Here is a 17268-nt window from a genome sequence, read left to right as displayed (position 1 = left end):
TGTGTTTGCTAGAGACTCTCCGCACCAGACGGTGAGCTCCATGAGAGCGGACATTGTTCTTTCTGCTTTGATCACTGCCCCGTCTCTAGCGACTAGAACAGTGCCTGTGGCCAACAGGAGCACAGTAAACGTCTGCTGAGTGATGAATGGCTCCCAGGAATGTTATGGCTGCTGCTGCTGTTTATAAATCACCTAGCATATAATAGGTAAATTGTAGCTGTTATTATGAAATTCTGTTATATTGTGGACTCAATTTCTTGATTCCTATTACAATTTGAACTTTTTTTAAACAAGGAGTCTTGAAATTGATTAACTAGGTCATGACCATCTTTTTTTTTTCTTGTAATGACATGGAAGAAGGGTAAGAGAGCATATGCCTATAGCCCAAAGAATTATTTTGTAAAACTTCACTTGCAATTTTATGTGTGTGGCAGGAGTGTCATAAAAGCACAGGTACTGATACAGACCCACTGCCTTTCATAGGTTGCCCTGGAGATCTTTTCTCACGGAATGTGCCTTCCTGGAAGGGGACTGACCAACAGAAGGCCTTAGATTTGGAAGATCGGTCCCTCTGGCCTCCTGGAGTCATCCCAGCCAGATAATACAGCTCACATCTTATCCTGGAAGCCCTTCAGCATCACCAGATTTAGCACTTAATGCAGCTCCAAGACTATGTCACAGAAACAGTCAGGTAAGATCACCTGTTGGATAAGACCATCTGTTTTTCCAGCAATTCTGTGGATGACTTTACGTTTTCCCTTGGAGTCCGAGCATCTCTCTGGTTGACGGGTCCTACCAGGGTCGGCCGCTGCACTGCAGCCAGCTGCGCTGAGCCTGGACATGGTTCCGCAGATGCAGTGGGGTTCCCGGCCAAGTGCACCATCAGGAGGAGAATCTTGGCTGCGTGATTCAACGTGACGTGTGCCGTGTGCCCCCCACACCCCTCCCCCGCCTCCCACCCACTTTAGTGTGTTTATTCTGTCATTAGTAATCACTGCGATAACAATATTTTACCTCCTGACTCTATAACCGGAAAAATCTTAAAGGCAGGCCTGAGGACTCCCAGCTTTACTCTAAAAACAAACTTCCCAAGAACATTTAAAGTGTTTGAGGTGCTGTCTGTATTACATCACTCCACCCCCGGGTGTAAGCAAGCACAGTGTCTGGCCCGTTACAGAGGCTGCATAATGGACACAGATCAGTCAAGTGAAACTGGTGAAATCTGAATAAGGTCTATGGATTGTGCCAGTTCCCAGGCTCTGATACTGACCTATAGTTATGTAAGATGTCACCACAAGGGGGAGCTGAGATTAAGGGTACAGAGGACTTGTCTGTGCTATTTTTGAAACTTCTAGTGAACAGTAATAATTTTTTGAAGGATTAATAAAGGCCTTTAAACAATCTATTTAGCCTCCTTCCTAACCAACACCCTTTGCAAAACTGGAATGACTCTTAGGTTACTTACCAGAAATGTATTTCTAATTAGCAGGGATGGGCAGGCAAAGGACAACTTTTAGAACCTGTGAGCAGTCTACATAATGAGAGGAGTATCTCATTACCAGAAGGGTGATCAGGGATCGTTAAGTAGACAAATGACCAATGGAGAGAAATAAGAATATATAATGCACTGATTTTAAATAAAAATAAATACTTAGAACTTGGTAGAAAAGATGCTGAGTAAATACATGTTTGATTTCTTGATTGCTACGGTATAATCAAGTGTAAAGAGCTGGCGGTCAGTGAACTGTCAGTCTTTCAGTTGAAAGTGACAAATAATGGGAGATAGACCTGATTCAGGTTCCGCATCTCTTTGGGGTGCTTCCTCTCCTGATGAGGCCTCTGACACCTTACCCTGACCTCTGTAACCTCCTGGATACCGACCCACGGTGATGCTGTTCCACTAGAGGACTCTGCAGTTTTCTTAGCTCTCCCCAAACCAATGACAATGCTGAATCCTTCCTGCGCCCTGTGCGCCCAGAAGGAAGCAGTGGTCAAGAAGCCCCCGGCCTTGGACTTTCTGAGAGCAGATCCTTGCCCACCAAGCCCACATGTTCTGAGAAGTAACGGCATCCACCCCACCTCTGCAGGACTCTCTTACCTCTCTGTCTCTAAGAAACCCAAGCCTCCTGCCTCTTCTGAGAAATCCTTCTGCAGAAACGGACGTTCTCCCCGTTGCAAGGACCAGAATAAATCCACCTCCCCTTCGTCGTCGGTGCGTTTTGTCTCACACGCCAACTTCCAGTCAGCTTTATTCCTTGTTTTTTCCCTGGCCTTTCTTATTCCAGATGGTTAAAATGAGGGTAAAGTTTTCTATACTTTTCACCATCATTAATCAACTAATCTTCATGATCAAGCTAAGTGATTTTTTCCATTCTTAGGTGAAAAACATTGGCGCAAGACTCAGTGTTTTGCATCAAATGAAATAACTACCTAAGTTGTCCTACCATTATAGGTAAAAGAAAAAAACCCTGCAGAGACTTTAGAGTCTGTGAACTGTTCGGCCCCGTTCCCTCAACTCCCCTACATGCCCTACATTTCGCAGAAGTAATAAAAACCTGCCATGTGCCAAGAATCCCCGGAGATCCTGTTCCCACACGTACTTCCTTCTCCCAGCACTTCTGGAAGAAAGTTATGATCACCCCATGTTTCTGGCGAAACAGCACAGCCTGTACGGAGGGGCATTCAGCTCCGGTGCAGACGCCAGAGTCTGAATATGGGTTTTACCACTAACTACCTTTCAACACCCAGATCCCTACTCCCAAGCATACTCAACAGATATACCAGTGGGATATGCATCAACCACACATATTCCAACAAGGAAATACCTCTCTGCCCCTCTCCAGTGGGAAGGAAAGGCCTGGCTGAAAGCTACTTGAGGTCAGATAGACTGAGGCTCACCTATGACGGGGCCACTTTCCTTCTACAGGGATAACTCACTCATCAGGCAACAGGCTGCAGGATCCAGAATCCTCGCTTTAACAAATCAAGCCGAGAGAAAATGTGTGAGAGAAAACGTCTAAGGACTGAAGTTCTGACATAGCATTGCCCAGGTTCAGAGAGAACAAAAACAAAACCCAGCTCACCTCTTGTGTTGTCCCAGATAAAATACACTGAGGTTAAATATAACTCAGTTGTCCTCTAAATTCAACTTTCTGTTCTTTTGAGGGAGTATTTCTATCGTTTCAGTTGTCTGAGTTCACTGGGAAACATTCTTTTGAGAAACAGAAAGAAAAAGCAGGGTTCCCACAACTCAGTGGGCTCACAGGGTCGTCCCAGGGGTCAGGAGTGCGAGGGCAGCGACCCAAAACCGCCGACACGCCCGGGAGGCCGGGCCCGCCACACTTTCAAATGGAGCCAGCTGTCTATTCTGACCCGGTTCTTCATGAGCTCCACAGGCATCTTGAGTTTTTAAACTCAGGTCTGTGTGGTGACTTTCTAGTGTTACTTTATCCATCTTCTCAACCAGTCACTACCCCTTGGCTCTCACCAGAAGCCTGGCACTGGGAGAACCCAGGTCTTGGCAACCAGAGTGGCACTAGCCCGGCCCAGGTTGTCCCAAGGCGTGAACAGAAGGAAGAAGAATCAGATCTAACGTCACCAGGAGCTCAAGAATGACAAAGGCGGCCCGTACAGAGAGCATTCACTCACTGCAAGGCAGTCCCCACGGTCTGGCCACATTACAGAGACAATGACTTCGTTCACCATCAGCATTTATTGGGCGCCTATTATGTGCAAAGCACTCTGCTAGGCGCTGGGCAAGATACAAAGATAAACCCACAAGACTGCCCTCGGAGAGCTTACAGTCTAGTATAGGAGCGCAGTCTCTGGAGAAGATCTTTTAGGTGTGATTGACCTCCCCTGACCCACCCCACCAAAAAAAAAAAAGAGGGGGTGGGAGGGGGGAAAAAAGAAAACCACCTCAAGGTTACTAGACTTGGTTTCAGCCATTTTCTCTTAGTGCAGCAGCTTCACATAAAAGAAAGCATCGATCGGAAAGTCTTTTAAAATGCATACTTTTACTCATAAACAAAATTCACTTTCATTAGAAAAATGCTGAATATTTATTGCAATTAAGAAAATCCTCAAACATATCTTCAGTATTTTCATGGATTTTTTTCTTATGAATCTGTATTTGTAAAGTTTCCCAAATTGCATCAAAACACGCAACCACTTTTTGAAACAGATCTCTTTAAACCACTGGCAGTCACACAAAAGGTACACAGGCTGCCTGCTAAAAGCAAGGGAAGCATCTGAAATGGACAGATGTTTACTACCAAAATTCACAGCTTATGGTTTTTTCCCCCCCATAAACTCATTTCAGGTCAAGTCAAAGCATTATAAAATAACACCTCCGTTAACCTATACCCCCAAAGACCCAAAGCTTTAGCTCATTAAGCTTTAGATAGAACAGTGAACAAACGTTCCTCGCGGCCTTCAAGCCTATCTCTTAGTTGCCAGACCCACCAAAGAGCTGTAAAATAATTCCAAAAACAGAAGCTCAAAATAACCCCCTTTTCCTATTACACCATAAGGAATTTCTGAAGTTTTCTGTTATCTTCCTTTAAGCATAAAGGAACCAAATGTAATCAACTGGGGGAATAGAATCACTGATATAGCTGCTTGTCTAGGTTAAACTGCTAGAGAAAAGGAGCACGTAAGCACAACATCTTAAAATTAACTCATTTCTAAACATAATTACTTTAGATGAGTGTCTTGCAATTATTCTCTTCCTAGGATCATCCCTGGGCTCCGATGTTTCTAATTAAAAGTGTAAAGCCGGGGGCTTCCCTGGTGGCGCAGTGGTTGAGAGTCCGCCTGCCGATGCAGGGGACGCGGGTTCGTGCCCCGGTCCGGGAAGATCCCACGTGCCGCGGAGCGGCTGGGCCCCTGAGCCATGGCCACTGAGCCTGCGCGTCTGGAGCCTGTGCTCCGCAACGGGGGAGGCCACAGCAGTGAGAGGCCCGCGTACCGCAAAAACAAAAACAAAAAAAGTGTGAAGCCTTGGGTCTTTATGGAGACTTTCTAAGACTTCTTGAAAACACTGACGCTGAGGTTGATGATATGGTTATCAACTGAACACAGGTCCATCTTCTTCGTGCAGAATTACAGTGAACTTACAAAGCTGTGCATACCCAAAAGTGAGTTCCTGAGAGGGAGGTTTCTTATTCCCATGTTGGCGCATTCTTGTCCTGAGCAGCTTCCCTTAGCTAGTGAGTAAAAGCAAACGCATCCATTGTGCTAGGGGGCCTTTCTACTCCCCTTTCTCACTGAACTCCAAAAAGTGGGTGGGCTTGGACTGAACAGGAACTGGAGTAAATTTCCACATTCATCTCCAGCAAACACAGATCCACGCATGCAGAGGCCCATGAACACCTAAACCAGCCCCGGGTCTGGCTAAGGCTGCAGGCTTCTTACATGTACCCGCCTCAAGGAGAACACACCCAACTTAAGCTTTGATGCCGACAGATTTTAAGTTTGTACAAACTATGTAAGAAGTTAAATCTTCTGGGTGTAAAATCTAACAGAAATAAAGTCAGATCAATATGAATTATGTGTTGACTTGTCTTTCAATCATCTGGCTGCCGTCACATTACTGAGGTGCTTTTCTGTTCAATCTCTCTGCCAAACGGATCCAACAAATTTTACAGACGTGTGTGGTATAAAAGAACTACTATTTAAGCTAACTAGTCCAACCCTGTCATTTTACAGATAAAGAAACGGAGACCCTGAAAAGTTTAATGAAAAAGCTGGAGCCAAACCCAGTCTAGCATTCATGATACTGTACTTCTGACCTTCAACTGACCTTCACAGAACACACACCCTTACAGGTAAGAGCTGTTCCAACCAATGCAATTAAACGGAGATGTATTTCATGTGAAATAAGTATAACAAATGTTAAGCCACTACTGTAAGCTATTCTTAGAAAATATTAGCCCTTCTGGGTCACTGCCGATAAGGCACCTACAGTGCTCGGTCTTGCTCTTAAGGGACTGATTTGTACTTGCTTCCTTTGAGGACGCTTATTCGCCCACTGTAGAAAAAACTCACATTAAATATGATCATATAATCAATCTCTGAATAATTTTTCCATACATTTGGATTCTGATACTTTTAACATGAGTATAATTAACTTCTGCAGAGAATGAGTGAGATAGTACCGCTATATAAATTGTTGGCAACTTGAAAATTAGTCATTTCCACACAGGATAGGAAATCTCTTCTAGGTAATAGAAAGGGCGTCCAGGGTAACAAAAAATACAATAAAAATTATATAAGTGAATTTTGACTAGTCTGTAATCGGAGGTATAAAAAAAGGATATGCTTAAAGAATCAGATCTGAGTTCAAAGGTTAACACCCTTCCTTGCTAGCTATGTAATAACCTTGAAGCAATTCCACAAACTTCTGGGTCTGTTTCTTTATCTGCAAAGAGCTAACATTTGCACTACTTACCTCGTTAGATTACTGAGGATCACATACAGTAAAATATATGAGTGCCTGTGAGTGGAAATGCACACCAACACATATCGATTATTATTACCCCAAAAATTATTCAAATGTGGACCTAGAAAAATAATTAAATAATTACCACTCCGTGGCACTAGGCATGCTCACTAGATAAACCATGCAAACATTTTCAACGTTCAATGGCAATGTTAAAAAAAAAAAAAAAAGAATCACACAAAGATATAATACCAAGGAACTTTTTTAGAGAAAGCACTGAAAGACACACATTTGGTTGACTTAAGAGACTTTAAAATGATTTAGAATGATTTACAGCATATAAAGAGGTATTTAGTCTTTAGTGGAGAAAGTTGCTAGTCACCCGTCAGAAAAACAAGCATTGTGGGCATTCCTAAGACAAATGGAATAAAATTCATCACTTTTCGCTATTTTGTAAACCAGGCTTCTCACCAACAATTGTATTAATTTTTCCAGTATTCAGACATACCCTAAAAGAGGTAATAGAGAATGTCTGCTTCTAAATCACATCCAATGTGAACTTGCATAAATGCAAGGCATAAATAGAGTTCTTATAACTCCATAGGCACCTGAAAGTTTTAACTACCCTTCATGCTCACTTCATATTCCATAAAGAATAATGGAAATACAGGGAATACTTCAAATATAAATATTTCACAAATCCTTCTCATGTGGCTGTCTTATTCTTATAATACTCCACTCTGATGGCCTTTGTTTGTTTTTGTTTGGAAAATTAAGTAGTACATTAACCTTTCCCTTCAAATATGCCTTTTGATGTTCATTCTTACACCAAAAAAAAAAAAAGTTAACAACCCAAAACAAATAAAGATGCAAGGGAAGAGATAAACAAGATACAATTCATTAGGTACAAAAATATGCTGTTTCAAATTCAGAATAATTTAATAACTCTTCGTTATTTCATATGTATCTGGAAATGGGACAGATACATGTCCTGATCCTGTCACAAGAGGTAGAATTCCAGCATTTGGTACAACGTTCCAAGATAGGGTTAAAGTGACATTCCTGTTTCCCCTATAAAAAGATATAATAAACAGATGTCAGCAGAAACATTTGTAGTTCAATAAAAACGTTTTATTTCAAGCACTGAGGTATCAAATACTTTATTTTTAACCAGCTATTCCTAATTGGAATTCTAATCTACACACAAGTTCTTTTCAAGTCGTTTGAGATCCAAGATGATGCTGGGAAACAGCAGCATTCTCACTGCAGGTCCCCCATAATGACCCTCCTCAAGTCACTTAAGTCACAGTTATTCGAGCCATCAACCAAAACGCTTAAATGAGTAAAACACAGAAAACAGAGAGATTTGAGCTAGAAATCAGGAGACGATGATTTGAAACCTAATTCTATCATTATCCAGATGGGCAAACCTGAATCAATCAAACTCTCTCAGGGCTGGAAACTTTTCATCTGCAAAACCAGGTTTGGTTAAAATAGCTCTCCCCTAAAATCCTTTCCAAAGTTGACCCGCAGAGCTTAAGAGCTAAAACTGACCCAAAAGATCAATCGTTCTAATTCCTTCATTTTGTATAAAAGGAAGCTGAGGTTCAGAGAGATTAAGTGAACCGAAACTAGAAACTTCAGTATCAACTCCTAGACCAACACGTGGCTTCCTCGTTCAGGTTCCCAGGCAGGCTCCTCTGACACCCCCGAAGGAGCCCTTTGACGACAGTCCCACTCCCGGGCCAGCAGCCCAGGATCCCTGTACCCTTAAGGGCAGAAGCCCGGTACTATTATTTCTACCCCATCTTCCAGTTCACATCTGTATAAATACTTTTCTTCTCTCTCAACTTTTCTTTTTAGCTGTTTTTCTTTAAAATAAAAACACATCACGTCTTTCTCTCCCCTTCATGTAACATCACACGTAAAAAATGACAAAGAATTGCTCACTTGAGACCATTTCCATCGTCAAAGAAAAAATACTTTGTTTTCATATCTTTCAACAGCAGCTTTGGATTATCACCTCTCAGAACAATCTTGTCCCACAGAACAACCTGGTTCAGAGCCTACATTAAAATAAAAATTAATTAGATAATTCAACAGATATAGCATCTCTGTCACTTCAGAAGTATGTTAAGCGAAGAGTTTAATTTATATGAATGAATCCAACTTTGAGGGAACTGCTAAAATCTTAAAGCAGACAAAATGGTAACAAGTGGATAGATACAGGAGTGAAACTTCTGGACAAAAGAAAGATACTTCCCTAAAGGAAATCACCCCTTTTGCCAAGGCAACTGTATTATTTAGAGCCCTCAAAGTTTAATGCAAGGTTTTAGACTTATGTGCTCTCCAGAGTGAGGCCCTAGGAGAAACAGAAGGCACTAGAATCCCTAGAAGGGAAGCATTCTTTTAAATCACTTTTCCCTGTAAAATTTCTGACACCCTCCAACCCTGTGGACACTGCATGGTGCCAGGGAAACAGAGAGAACTAATCCCTGTAGATCACACTGCTAATACAGGTCACTGCTGCTAGATTATCTCATGAAAATTTATATATCTCCAAGGTTTTTAAATTATCAAGGCATCACTAAAGAAATGAAGACTTTTTAGGTTTTTTTTTTTTCCTTTAAGGAAACATAGGCACATTACTGTTTTACTGGCAAAAACCTAGAAGTCAGACAATTCTTTTAAGCCACTGCTTTGACATATCATAAGCAAGTTTCATTTGGAAAATTAGAGTTACGAAATGGAGAAAAAGCACATTTGTAACCACTTCTAAATGCCATGAAATGTGTTCTTATGAAGCTACCATCCATTAGCTTGTGAGGCCAACTCCTCAGCATTAACTAAAAAGAAATGTGGAACACTTAATTTCTAAAAAGGGGTTCAAATCTTCACCTTAAACCCTCCAACATTAAACAGAAACATCAAGACTGAAGAACACAGAATCAAAGATATGCCAAAGTAAAGTGACTTTTTATGTATATTTATTCATTCACCAAAGCAGTGATCTGTCAAATTCCAAACTGTATTAACTTACTAGCCATGCTGGAGTAAATCAGTTATGAATCTGGCTCAGGTATATCCATCACCAAGAAGGTGACATATTTACTTGGATCATTTGCTGAAACTTGTAGAATACTTGTGCTTACAGCTGTCACTCTTATCTTCAGAGCAGCTTTTTCTGTTTAACGCTTTGTTGTTCTCAAGGGCAGGGATCAAAACTTATTCAACCCAATATTCTTACTGCCCAACAAAGTATCCTCCATAAAAGATATGCTCAAAATAAATATACAAAGAATTGAAGTGCTAATGATTCCAGTTAACTAATCAAACCAATCAACAAATAAAGTTGACTCATTTGTCATCCCTTGAAAATGAATATACAGTTCAAATACAATACAGAAGTAGACTCATCTCTTAACTACGAATTACCTCAGGCTATGCTGATAACAAAACATAAGGGTAACTCAGGTAAAAACAACATAGAAGCACATTTTGATTCCACAGATTTCACCTTTTGGAGTTAACGCACATACCAGAATCATTCACCTTACACCTTTAGGACATAAGAAGATTTCTGTTTTATCAATATGCCATATAAATATTTTAACCCTTACTCTTACCTGCAACAAAAGCTCTAAATCAGACTGGACTAATAAATTTCAGTCACAAACTAATAGTTTTAATAATGTTATAATAGGTTTTAATCTAACAGTTTAATAGCTTTTAATTACAAAACTTCTAATCAACTCTAATTTATGATTAAAAAGACTACTTTAGTGCTCAAACTGATGAGCCCTGCACAACTCAAAACAAAGTAATGTATTTCTCAATATAAATTAATTGTAGATATATGGCTTAATAAAAGACTATCAAAACAGCTCCCATCATGTATTAAAAGAGGAAAAATATAAATATTTAGATGGATTTTAAAATAATCTAAGAGACAATTCACAAATTAGTTATCTTTACAGTTTTTGATTACATATCTGGGTAACAGAGTTGTAAGCACAAGTTACAAATTTCACTGATTCAAGTATCTTGCCGTCTATCTCTAATGGTAGCTGTGGAGAGAGTATCTTAGCTTACAGAGGACTTAGCTGAGGAGTAAATTCGACCTCCTCATTTCCTCATAACCCATAGTTCAGCAACATCCTTTTGGAGCTTATCACTGGAAATAGCCTCCAAAGATTTTTGATAATGAATTATTTTGAACACCAACCCAAACTATGCATCTTTATTTACAAACTACGTACATGATACACATTACTATTATCGTTAGATATATAATTATTGATAGTGAATGTAAATGTGCATTTCAAATAGGCTTCTTGACTAATGCTAAATTGTTCTCAGCCAACTATTTATTAGATCTCTTTGATTTTTTTTTTTAATCCTTTAACGTGGCTGTCAGCTCGGCCGTTTTCCTGTCGCTCACACGTGTCTGGACCGTTAGCATTCTCTTCAATGTCTAATTTCTTTGAAAGAATTTTTTAACCATTTTTCCATTTGTGAGGATTAGTTTATTTAAAACTAGATGATATAATCTACTCAATTGGGTACACATTGCACAACTTTGCAAAATGCTGAAAGTGAACGGATACATGTACGCAGCAGGCTGACCGCCTGCCCTACAGAATTCCCCCTCTTCCTCCAGAGAAGGTGCGTGTTTTAGGAGGCGTGTGACCATTTGACTTAAGGACCGAGTAGAGTATCAGTGTCAGTCCATAGAGTGAGTATAGTAAAATTTCACATCTTTTCCCTCTTATTTTAAATTGAGAAATACATAAATGGACTTTTGGCTTCCAGCGTGGCACATGAGGAGCTTGCAACTTGCCACTGCATCCTAACGCCAAGTAAAAAGCTGAACAAACTGAAAATCTGGCAACTCTTCTTAGATCCATAAGAAAAGAAATAGTAGCTCTTAATTGTTTTCCTTATATATCTAGGCATTACCTTGCTTGCACCCCACTCTTGGGAACCACAATGCAGGGGGGCTGTAGAAGCAGACAGAAAAACAAAAAAGACAAAAGCTACCAAAGGAGATAAAGTTTTCTTAGTAGAGTCACCTTTCCATGGGCTTGTGCTATTTACTAAATTACTCACGTCAGATATTTTGAATATATAAAATTTATATTCTTTTCTAAAGAATGAGGTTTTAAATATCTATGAAAATACTTCTATACATATACTTACATTATTTTTTGTTGAATATTCGGCTGATAAATAAAGAAACAACTGCTTAACATTCCAATCAAATATATTTTCTAGATGTATATAAATTAAGGGATATATAAATCATAAAGCAGCATACAACTTTAAAACAGATTTTAGTTATTCTTAAATTAATTATTCATAGCAATACTGATACTAAAATTAAAAAAAAAAAAAAAAGGAGAGGTGGCCCAGAAACATACTGGGCCTCTAATTTAATAAAAATATATTGAAGATGATATACTGTAAAATCCAGCTCATTCCAAAGTCAAAAAATATCAGTGAGATTATCAGTATCCTGCCCTGCTCCTCTAAGCATTACTACCTGAGATACTTCAATTAATACAAACTTAACCGAGAAATACAAAATTTCGTTTCTGTAAAATCAACCCACTAAGTCTAAAAGAAAGAGGACTTAGTATTTCAAGCACATATGATTCCACTGGAGTTCTCAGTATAACCAATCACCACAATATAACTTAATGTTAAGCAAAAGTGAACTAGGCTCAAGTAATTAAACCAAGTAAGGTAAATTGTACATATTATTTTTGGACATATGCCAGTAGAGATCAAAATGTCTCAACCCATGAAGTGCTTTAGTAAGAGTACACAGCTGAATACCAATCTGGTTTCATTAGTTTGCACCCAAGTGAAAAAAACTCACCAGGATTAATTACAAGACTGGTGTGTCACTGAGAAATGAACTGAGTTAATGTTTGGATTTCATTAAGCATCATATGTAAATGGTTAAGTCATTTTATTATATCCGTTTATATACTAACAGCTGCATGTTCATGACATTCCACTCTTAGATATGTGTATCCACTAAGAATCACTATTTTAGAATTCAGAAGCCTTAAATATCTCTCTATAAAAACAGGTACAATTTCAAGTTTTAGCAGCCATATTAAGAAAATCTAAACTACAAATGATGAAATTAAATTTCACTATAATTGCCCACATACACAAAGTTCCTACTTTCACACTAGCTCCAAACTCTCTCTCACTAGCTTAGATTTTTTTTTTTTTTAAAGACATGAAGACTTAAAAGCAAAAGTTTAACACAGGACTTTTCTGATGGTGTACTCTATTTCCTAAAAAAGTGCCTACAGAACTAATTCCTAGTCTACTTCTAAACCTAGTAATTTATTTCTAAAAAAATCAAGTTAAAAGTAATTCCAGGCTAGTAAAGAGACATGTCAGGTAAACTCCCCAGGTAGATAATCTGCTTCCACTGTTCAGATAGTTGCTTTACACAAGTTCAGACAGTTCAATCTCCATAACCAACTTTAATCCTGGGGTCTTAAAAAGGCAGATGAGATCCCAGAAGTGGCAGGTAACAATGCTGCCAAGATAGTAATCTAAGACCCTAAGAGAAGATTAAACTGGCCCAGTGACCAGAGGTGTCAAAAGGTGGAAGTTCAAAATAAAGAGAAAATATTTAAATCACGTCCATTTTAAATAACTCTTTTAATTGTTACGATTTCTCTGACTTTTATTATAAAAGTACTTATAAAAAGAACGATAATGGCAAAATGCTAATATGGCTTACCAATAATCATTTGACAATGACCTTCTGAATCACAGCAGATGCAATTCACTTTTTCAACATATGTTTCTCTCTGCTGTCACAAAACATGGACATATTCTTGGGGATTGTACATGAAACGTTACATCTAGGTAGGCTGAGTAGTGGTTACATTCTTCCGTCTTTAATCTAAATGATCTAATTTTATTTTCTTTCCTAAATACAGATCCAAACTCTTTTATAGCTTTAGATCTATTTAATGTTTCTGTGAAGAATTTAAAGTGTGTTCACACAATAATAACTCATCAATCTATAAATACAAGTTTTCTCAAGGTTGAACGAGGAGGTATTAACACGACTATACTGATGAAAACATAGGCATAGAAATTTCCAAGGTCTGACTGATTCAATGGATAAACATACTTACTGTCCCCCAAATCACTAAATATGTATATCATTGTAATACTAGAGAAAGAGCGATGAAATATTTGCTAAAAAGGATATCAGCAGTTACATCAAATGTAATGAATCCCAGATCACTTCTTTCTCTAGGTCCAGTGAAGTCTTCTACATTTTTTCTAGAAATAAAGATAATAGTTTCACCATCCTTCAAACATAACAGCATACAAAACTCACAAAATTCCTTACATACATGAAAGACAGGGTCTAGCTGTATCCCACAAAGAAACAAGTAAAAATCAGAGAAACTGGTAAGTGTGACAATAGAAACATTCTAATCCACTATAGAAGTAGGTCTTCAGCTATTTTCATTTACCTTCAAAGAACCCCTAACAAAACCCAGGGGGAGGAAAAAAGTGCTCATAGAATGTGGAAATACTCGATGTCAAGTGATTTGGTAGACTGGGTAGAAGAAAATTACATTTGACTACAAGGTGGTATGGAAACCAAGATTAAATGAACAACTACTATTCACTGAGCACGTACTACGTATGCATCCGGGTCAGGGCCACTATGTGTTTTTGACAATTATCTCAATCCTCACAACAGGCCTACGAGTTGGGTATTACTTCCACTTCAGACAAAAGGAAATGAAGACCCAGGAAGGTAGGAAGCTTGCTCAAGGTTCACAGTAGCTAACAGCTGTTCAGTGTGTACCATGAGCCATCCTCTTCTAAGCCCTCCCAGAGCAGACAGCGCTCGTGATGTCCAGCCTGAGTCTACCAGAATCTAAAAAAGAGCACCTAACAAACATCAATGCAGGGAGGAAAACAAAAATAAGTGGGGAATAGCCATTAGATGACTGGCTTGTTGGCGTTTGTGACTTAGAAATAAAACTAAGGTTGAAGACGAGGGAGCTTTCGTTGGAAGATGGCACAGATAAGAAGGACACGAGAACCAGGGGAGAGAAAAAAGCTACGAATCGAAGAAAGTGCCAGAGAATAAAAATTAGCATAAAAAATGGGCATTAGCGAAAGGACAGTGTCATTTCAAAATTCTACTTCGGGCATTTTCGCAGATTTATTCAAGCGGCTGGCCCTTCACAAATAAAATTAAAAGCACGCCGCCTGGGAGCGCTGGGAGGCCGACTCCTCCCCGGGCATCCGAACCTCTCCTGCCAACTTCGCAGACGCCGCGGGTACCTTCGGCGGCGGGACGAGGGGGACGGACCCCGCGGACGGGCTGTCGGGGGGCGAGTCGGGCCGGGAGCGCCCGGGACCCCGAGCCCCGCGCCGGCGGGGGTGCGGCCGGGCGGGCCCGCTGGGCTGGTGTGGTGCTCCCTTATTGGCCGGGCGCGGGCGAGGGAAGTGAGGCACAGGAAGGAAGCGGAGGCAGCGACCCGAGCAACGCTCGAAACGAACATTTAAGAGCAAGCCCGGGAAGGTGCGGCGGAGGGTGGGAGTCAAGGAAGAGCCCCCAATGGATCCGCCCGGGGGCGAAGGCCGCTCGGGGAGGCGGGGAGGGGAGGGGGTTCGCGCGGCAGCCCGGCCTCGGCGCCCCCCGCCCCGGCCCGGCCCCGCCGCCCGACCCCGGCCGTACTCACAGCATGATCCTCGAGACGTGCAGCCGCACCGGGACGCTCCGGTCTTTGAAGGCGGTGGTGATGAAACAGCCGAAGGTGAGCGCCGCCATCACGCTCAGCGAGAAGGCGAACAGCGAGTTCGCCCGCGACAGCACCGTGTTCATCGCGGCCGACGCCCCGAAACCCGCTCCCCACGCACACCCGGGACCCCGTTCCGGCCGCGGTCCACCTCTCCGCGAGCCGCGCCGCCTGCGCCGAGCGTTCCGGGGTGGGGGGAGTGGGGGCGCGCTGCCGCGGCCCCGCCTCCTTTCCGGTCCCCGGACGCGAGCGAGCGCGCGCGCTCCCGCCGCCTGGACACACCCACCAGCGGGCGGGACGCGCCGAACCGGAGAGCCGGAGCCGCGCGGGGGCCCGCCCCTCCTCGCGCGGCCTGGAGCCGCCACCAATCAGCGACCAGCAAGGGAGGGGCGGGGCTTCGCCGCGGAAGGCCCGCCTCCTGGGCGCTGACTTCCCCTCGTTCGGCCCGCGGCTCGCCCACCCTCCTTTCCCCGCCCTTACGGCAGGTGCTCTGGGGCTGCGGCTTTCTGGGTGCTTAGGTTCCGTCGATTTGCACTTTAAACCGGCAGGGGGGCCAGGTAGTTTGGTTTGTGTCCTGACGTGTCGCGTTTGGAAACAGAGCTTTAGAAAGCGCCGAGTCTTCCCCTTTGTCAAACCTGGTCAAAGTTAGAACTTCGGCTTTTTGGGAGGGCGTGGGAGCCGTTACTTTACTTTCCACGCCCAACCTTAGACCAGTTCCTATTAATGCTTTGCCTTCCAGCGGCCGCTAACGCTGTGTTAGCCGATAAGGATGCTGCTACCCAGTTTAAATAGTCCATTTAACAAGGTGTATCGGGGAGCTGAAAGGATGACCTCACTAGGTCCTTAGGATCAAAGGCCGTGGTGGCTGTGGAATGGCTATGTTGGACGAAGTATAATTTAAGTTTTATTTACATAAAATATTTAATATGTATCATATATAAAGAAGATATGTACTATAAAATACATAAACTTACAATTTAACATTAGCAAGCCCTCAATACATAATGGCCCTTAGGGGCCGTAGGGTTCATACAGTGCCAATCCCTGAGCTTAAATATACTGTCTGCCAACACCTTTGTTCCTTTTGAAACGAGGCTTTTTCGTACTTATAAAAATGGGATTCAGAGGGCCCAGTAATCCGCTGAATTTTTTTTTTTTTAATTCTGTGTCCGTAAGCCAGAAGAGTTTACGAACACCTGAGATACCTGCAAACCAGAAAGTGATGATATGATCCTGATGCTGGCTTACGTTGTCTATCGTTGAGCCCTTGCTTCTTTGCATTATTCATTAATCACTCAGTTTTCATACAGCCATGCAGTTAGAATTATTACTAAGTGCCTACTGTTCGAGGTGGAGTTCTAGGCTTTGAGAGTACAGGACTAATAAGGCAAAGTCCCTGCTAAACTGGAGCAAAGCCAAGTAATGAAAAACGGATAAACTATGAACTAAGGAGAGATCCTTAGTTGAGTTAAAACCCTAAATTTTTATCTTCCAGGCAGCCAGAGGTTATTCAATAAAGCAACGATTTATTGAATACTTAGCACAGTGCATAAACAAAACAATTAGGTATTCTTATTATAGGATGACTTAGAGAAGGGATGCTTGTTGTTACAGGTGTTGATGTCCAAGGAGAGTATTCTAAAAGATACAGGACTTCAAGTATGGGTTTATGTAAGAGATACCCAGCAGTCTGGTCCAGCTGAACAATGTATGAATAAAGCATTAGGTGGAAAAGAGTCTGGAAAGGTATATTAAGGGCCTTTTGTAGAAAACCTGGCCAAGGAGTTAGGATCTTATATCACACAAAGTTACGTGTTAAACAAGAGTGGCATCACTGAACAGACAGCCATTTATAAGTTACATGTAGAGAGTAAGTGCCTGATGTTGACCCCAAAGGGACAAAAAAAAGAAAGACCGATAGGGACATTTCAGAGTCAAAAATCTATGATTTAGCAGTTGCTTAGATAGGGGTGTGTGCAAAATATGGTGGAAAGTAGATTGTGAAAGCACAAGTGAAATTAA

The 17268-nt window shown here is 41.4% G+C and overlaps 2 protein-coding genes across 3 annotated transcripts in view; one reads left to right on the top strand and one right to left on the bottom strand.

Moving 5' to 3' along the window:
• Nucleotides 1-6529: 6529 nt before the first annotated feature.
• SPCS3 (signal peptidase complex subunit 3) lies at nt 6530-15487 on the bottom strand. Of its 2 annotated transcripts, none has more exons than XM_029226390.1 (5): nt 15190-15487; nt 13692-13765; nt 11642-11718; nt 8393-8508; nt 6530-7513 (listed from the first exon to the last, which is right to left on the bottom strand). In XM_029226390.1, the coding sequence occupies exons 1-5, from the start codon at nt 15330-15332 to the stop codon at nt 7381-7383; spliced, it is 543 nt and encodes a 180-aa protein (XP_029082223.1). In that variant the 5' UTR covers nt 15333-15487; the 3' UTR covers nt 6530-7380. The 2 variants fall into 2 exon arrangements, with proteins under 2 accessions (XP_029082223.1, XP_029082222.1); XM_029226389.1 differs by lacking the exon at nt 15190-15487 and adding an exon at nt 14789-15138 and having other exon boundaries at nt 7192-7513.
• The window catches only part of ASB5 (ankyrin repeat and SOCS box containing 5), an 87883-nt gene continuing 85760 nt past the window's right edge, over nt 15146-17268 (top strand). The window contains exon 1 of the mRNA XM_029226387.1: nt 15146-15264. The gene's annotated coding sequence lies outside the window, so the exon portion shown is untranslated. The remainder of the gene's footprint in view (nt 15265-17268) is intronic.

Source organism: Monodon monoceros, unplaced genomic scaffold (genome assembly GCF_005190385.1).
Source record: "Monodon monoceros isolate NGI ecotype Baffin Bay Population unplaced genomic scaffold, NGI_Narwhal_1 Super_Scaffold_17, whole genome shotgun sequence".
Lineage (NCBI taxonomy): Eukaryota > Metazoa > Chordata > Mammalia > Artiodactyla > Monodontidae > Monodon > Monodon monoceros.
This window is presented reverse-complemented; position numbering and strand designations above follow the sequence as displayed.